Source organism: Sceloporus undulatus, chromosome 3 (genome assembly GCF_019175285.1).
Source record: "Sceloporus undulatus isolate JIND9_A2432 ecotype Alabama chromosome 3, SceUnd_v1.1, whole genome shotgun sequence".
In the NCBI taxonomy this organism is placed as follows: domain Eukaryota; kingdom Metazoa; phylum Chordata; class Lepidosauria; order Squamata; family Phrynosomatidae; genus Sceloporus; species Sceloporus undulatus.
The window spans coordinates 245,464,029-245,470,373 of NC_056524.1; the positions used below are offsets into that span (position 1 = coordinate 245,464,029).

The 6,345-nt window shown below is 44.8% G+C and overlaps 1 protein-coding gene across 2 annotated transcripts in view; it reads right to left on the reverse strand.

The window, feature by feature from the left end:
• Positions 1–6,345, reverse strand: part of VEPH1 (ventricular zone expressed PH domain containing 1) — a 177,363-nt gene that overhangs the window by 71,559 nt on the left and 99,459 nt on the right. For both annotated transcript variants that reach the window (XM_042459676.1, XM_042459675.1), the window contains one exon: positions 1,685–2,079. In XM_042459676.1, the coding sequence (XP_042315610.1) occupies positions 1,685–2,079 (395 nt within the window). The remainder of the gene's footprint in view (positions 1–1,684; positions 2,080–6,345) is intronic.

Consider the following 6,345-nt stretch of genomic DNA (forward strand, 5'->3'; position numbering starts at 1 on the left):
ATCCTTCTTAGAGTTTAGAAAAGTTACTTTGTTTTACTACAACTCAGTCTCTGTTCCTGCACACTGTAATGAGAAATGTCTTAGTACTGTAAGTTGGGAAACGTTACCATTTTGGACTAAAGCTTTAGCCAAATTATTCTTAACCAATGCATTAGTGGGTGTGCTTGTTTATAGTTGAATTTCTCTTAAAATATTTAAATAATGTTCTAATGTTGGTGAAGGGAGCAGGTGTTAAAAGTGTTGAAAGTATTTTGAAGGCACATTTTCTTCCCATGGTGAACAGCTACATATGTATTTATTTTGGCCTGCAGTTGATTCTGGTCAAACAGATTTTGCAGTTTCTGAAACAATACTAAAACCTGCAAAACTTACTTGATGAGAGGCAAAAGTGGGTTGATCCATATTTCAGATTATTTTCAGTTTTCTGGGGGGAAAATGCCTGAGGGAGTTTCCTCTCATTGGAGATTATCACATGGGGATGGGATAGGATTGAGAGTGAAGCAGATCACTCTCCAGTCCTTATGATCGTGCAAAAGTGTTTCAGAGACATCACACTTTGTCCTGTCATTTAAGTGGAATTGTATTAATGTGAACTCCGGTCAATACAAAATGACAGGACAATTCCACTTCAATGATGGGACAATGACAGGATAAGTGTGATGTCATGTGAAAGAATTGGAAAAGCATGGGACAAGGATGTCCTTTTTCCTGTATGATAATCTCCAGTCTTTACCTGCCTGAGAACTGAAGTATACACAAGAAGTGGGAGGACATGGGAGGGGGGCTTCTAGGCTGTGGTACCCTAACGTGGAATGCTATTCCTTGGGAGATCTGATTGGAACCAAGCTTGATCTCTTTTCAGCACTAAGATAAAACATGGGTTTTTATTAAAGGCTTCAGGGACCAATGCATTTTAATTCTGCATGCAATGGCCTGTTACAGACTGCCAAAATAAAGCTGCTTCGGGTCTCTTTGGAGGTATGCTATTTAAATGATGGTTGGGTCCTAAGAGTCCGGAGGTTGCGCCAAAGCCACACTCCATTCCTAAGCACTGGAGTGCAGATTTGGTGCAGCTTTCGGATTCTTAGGATGCATGCATCATTTAAACAGCATACCTCCAAAGAGACCCGAAGCAGCTTTATTTTGGCAGTCTGTAACAGACCAAAGTTTTTAAAGTGGTTTTAACTATTACTATGTTTAATGTGTTTTTACTTTGTTCCCGTTATTTATGCTTTTAATCTGGAAATGTTTTAAATTGTTTATTTTGTTTGCAACCCGGATCCTGTGATACAAGGTGGGGTAGAAGTGCTTTAATAAATAAAATAGAAAATTGCCTGTCCTCAGCCCTAGTTTAATGCACCCCAGGGCACACGGGAAAGGGTTCTAGGAATATGTCCTCTGATCACAGTTAGGGCATACTGTGATGATATTAGCATATGATTATTTCCAAGCAGGCAAGGAGAGTTTACTAATGGTCTTTCTAAGGGATAAAGCACACTGCAGGATAGAAACAACATAGCAGCAAGAAGGAATCTCAAAAGCACAGTGTTTAAATATGATATCATTACGTAAAATCATGTTTCAACTAACCTAGAAATCTTCGAGGAGGCTGGTTGACACCTTAGATGAGAGTCCTAAAGTATTTTTAAACAATCTCATTGTTTCAGAATTCCAGGCCTCTTACCTTCTATAACACACTCATCTGGGAGAGGAATTTTCTTCCCCATCTCCATCACATATGCTTTCACTTTAGACAGATTTTCCTTTAAGTGAAAGTAAAGCTTATCTTGATATTCCACTGGATTCTTCATTGTCTTTGGGCTCCCTTCATGGCCATTTTCTTTAACAGGTTCTGGCAGGTTCTCTGGTTCTATACATTTGATACTTGGGTGTGAAAGCAAGGATTGTTCCAGCTGTGACTCTTCAGTGCCTGTGCTGGAAGGCAATTTGTCGGCTTCTTGGCTCATATAGATATCTGTGAAAGAGATGCCGGCTGTAACATCTCCATTTTCCATTTCTTGTCCGTTGTCCGAATGAACACCCTTCATACGAACAGCATGCAAAGCTAGACTTTTGGACCTGGGGTGAAAACAAAGGTATGGGGAAATGGCTGGGGCAGAGGCAAAATAGATACTGATATATTTGGAATGGCAGGCAGGATGGTGGTAGAATCATCTGTGAACCTGACTGCTGTCTCAAAACTGCACCTGCCCCTCCAAAAAGAGGTAAACATGCATTTAACACAGATGGTGTTGTTCTGCATGGCTACTCTGGTGTTCAGTTACAGTCAGGAAAAGGAATCCTTTTTCCGCATGCAAATGGACATGCAAGATGAGCCATTTCTAAAGCTCAACGGGATGTCATGGAGCCAGTAGTGAGAACAACTGCATGAAGATGAAGAAGAAGATAAAAGAAAAAGCCTTAAACCGAGAGGGAAGTAAGATATATGAGGGTCATCAGCTATAGCTAGACTCAAAAGCACAGAGCATCCAGGAAATGGACTAAGATTCACTCCATCTCTTTTTAGTTTAAAATGTTGAAATTTAAAGATAGCAGAATAGGAGAGTGAAGATGTATCAGACTGGCTTAGTTTGGACATAATGAAAAATCATGATGGACAAAACATATCAATATTCTCGCACTCACACATCCCTTTCTTCCTTTCTTTCAAGCCTGAAGGGAGTCAGAATGTCCACTACAAATTAGTAGCACATTGCAGTTTGCCATTTCACCTAGTTGCAGTAAACTATGGTCTGGAACACATCACAATTTTGTCTTCAAGCCAAGATCTAACTGTGGTCTGATGACTAGGGGATCAAGTAGTGGCCTGTTCTATTATTTATTTAATAAAATTTTCACATCTTACTGCAATGAAGATTAGTACTATGTATAAACCCTCTGATAGGACTTTTTTTGTACTCTTCTGGTTATTATTTTTTATGTATGTGATAGAAATTGTTTATTCTCTATGTTTACTGCTTTGTTTTTCTGTATCGTTTGTACATGTGTGTGCAATATGTGTGTGTAATATTATAGTTTCATAATAACATTGCTACCATCACCACTACTATTAATAATAATCTAGTTAATTCTAACTAATTATTTTGTACATTAATACCAAAATTTTATGTGCTGCAGACCAGCATTTATTATATACACTCAGGTCCTCTGGCCAACACTTAGGACCACTCAAGTAACCTGGCTTATCTCTTCTGAACTGAAGTCTAATTCAGACTGTGGCCAGGTCATATTGCGAGGATTTTGCCACTGAAGCCCCTGGGCAAGTCCAGCCCAGCTGCAGCCCAGGTCCCAGGTATGTTTCAGGAGCCTCATTTTGAAACTGGGAGCTTTCCAACTTCAAATAATTGCTGCTGATGTGCGCCAGCGACCCGGGCTGCAGCCAGGATGGAGTCGCCTGGTGGCTTTGGCAGCAAAATCCTTGTGATAGGACCCAGCTGCAGTCCGAATTAGACTTCAGTTCAAAAGAGATAAACCAGGTTATTTAAGCAGTGTTATAAGGTCCTTACTTCAGTAAGACAGAACTAGGTTGGCAATTGTCAACCAAAGGACTTTTTCTTCAGCTGCACCTAGACTGAGAAATGACCTGCCAGAGGAGATTTTACAGCTGAATACAATGTCTGAATTTAAAACAGCATTAAAGACCAATCTCTTCTGGAAGACTTATCCAAGTAATTTTTAAATTGTGACTTTTAAATGATGATTTTAAAATATGGATTGTTTTAATATGTGTACATCTTATTTGTCCTTTTAAGCCCAGTCGTACCACAAACCCTGTTGCTGCTCCTTTGCAACGCCAGGTCTATAAAAAATAAGACCCACATCTTATACGATCTTTTGCAGGATAAAAACTGTGACCTGGCGTGCATTACTGAGACCTGGCTGGGGCCTGAGAGTGAGGCAGTGTGGGCCCAGGCTCTCCCAGCCGGGTTTTCAGTTAAGGACCAGATCAGGTTAGGTGGGCGGGGGGGTGGTGTTGCCTTGGTCCATAAAAACACCCTTTCTTTAACCAGGATCCCAGTCCGGAAAACAGATCACATCGAATGTATTTACCTGTCCCTGAGGGCCAGAGACAGTCTGGGGATTCTGTTGGTCTACCGGCCACCCCGTGCGCTAACAGATTCCCTGGCCGAGCTGACACAGTTGGTCTCGGAACTGGTGCTGGAGTCCCCTAGGCTTCTTGTCCTGGGGGACCTCAACATCCCTTTCGAGGCCAATGATATTCTAACTGGTGCGGCTCGGGAGTTCATGACTACCATGACAGCCATGGGCCTGTCTCAATTAGTCTCGGGGCCAACACACTGTGCTGGTAATACTCTCGATGTGATCTTCAGTACGGACATGGAGGCTCCGTGGGTAGAGATTTCTAATGTCTCTCCCTTGTCATGGACGGATCATTTCCTGGTTGAGGCTAGAATCAAGGCTCCTACCATTAACCCTCCCGGGGGTGGCGGACCCATTAAGATGGTCCACCCTCGAAGGCTGATGGAACCCATAAGGTTCCAGGAAGCCCTAGAGGGGTACACGACTGGCTCTGACGGCGATTCTGTTGATGCCCTTACTGACATCTGGGATACTAATCTCTCTAGGGCTATACACAGTATCGCTCCCAAGCGTCCTTTCCGGCCTGCTCCCAATAAACAACCCTGGTATACGGAAGATCTCAGGGAAAGGAAGCGGGTCGCGCAACGACTAGAGCACAAATGGCGAAGACATCAGCACTTGTCCGACAGGACACTCCTTCGCTCTCATTTGAGAGCTTATGGAGTGGCAATACGTGCAGCAAAGAATTCTTTCTATGCTGCACGTATTGCGTCCGCAGAGTCGCGTCCGGCTGAGCTGTTCAGGGTTGTGAGGGAGCTAACTCAGCTCCCTCCCACCCTGAGCCCTATTTTAGAGCCATCTAAAGCCTGCTGTGACGATTTTAACAACTTCTTTGCGGATAAAATCTCTCGGGTAAGGGCTGATCTCGACGCCTGTCTTTGTGCAGATCCTGTAGTAGAGGTGTCCGAAGCGTCCGTGCTCCCTGTTATACTGGATCACTTTGAGTTTGTTAGTACCGATGAAGTGGACAAGATCCTCCGAAGTGTTAGGAGGACGACCTGCTCTCTTGATCCCTGTCCCTCATGGTTGACAGCTCAGGGGGGAGATGTGGTGCGGCTAATGTTGCACCACATAATTAATACATCTCTAAGTGAGGGTCAGTTTCCATCCAAATTAAAATTAGCAGTGGTTAAACCCCTGCTAAAGAAGCCCTCCTTAGACCCCCTGCTTCATAATAATTATAGGCCCATCTCGCTGCTACCTTTTTTGGGGAAGGTGATCGAGAGAGCAGTCGCCTTCCAGCTTCAGTCGATCTTGGATGACACCGATTTTCTGGACCCATTTCAAACCAGCTTCCGGGCAGGCTATGGAGTTGAGACTGCCATGGTCGCCTTAGTTGATGATCTCCGTCTGGGTATGGACAGGGGGAGCGTGTCCCTGTTAGTACTTTTGGACATCTCAGCGGCCTTCGATACCATTGACCACGGTATCCTTCTGGGTCGCCTGAGGGAGTTGGGAATTGGGGGCACTGCTTTGCAGTGGTTCCGTTCCTACCTCTCGGGCAGATCCCAGATGGTGGAGCTGGGGGACTGTCGCTCCGATAGGAGGGCCCTGACATCTGGTGTCCCTCAGGGAGCGATTTTGTCCCCTATGCTATTCAACATTTACATGAAGCCGCTGGGAGAGATCATCCGGAGACATGGGGCGCGGTGTTATCAGTACGCTGATGACACCCAGATAATTTTCTCTATGTCTCCGACTGATGCAGTAACTAAGGATGGCATCTCTCCTCTAGATGCCTGCTTGGCGTCGGTAATGGGCTGGATGAGGGAAAACAATCTCAGCGTGAATCCAGGGAAAACGGAAGTACTGGTGATAGGTTCCCCGGTTCCTGGTGGTGAGATCTGTCGCCCGGTCCTGAACGGGGTCACACTCCCCCTGAAGGACTCGGTGCGCAGCTTGGGAGTGCTCCTTGACTCGTCGCTCCAGCTGACTTCTCAGGTGGACGCGACGGTCAGGAGTGCCTGTTATCAGCTTCGGCTGATACGCCAGCTGCGTCCCTACCTGGACCGAAAGGACCTAGAAACTGTTGTACATGCTTTGGTAACCTCTCGATTGGATTTCTGCAATGCGCTCTACATGGGGCAACCCTTGTACCAAACCCGGAAGCTGCAATTGGTGCAGAATATGGCAGCCAGATTGGTCGCTGGTAGTTCCAGGTCAGACCATGTAACACCCATTCTAAAAGATCTTCACTGGCTGCCTATTCGCTTCCGAGCTCAA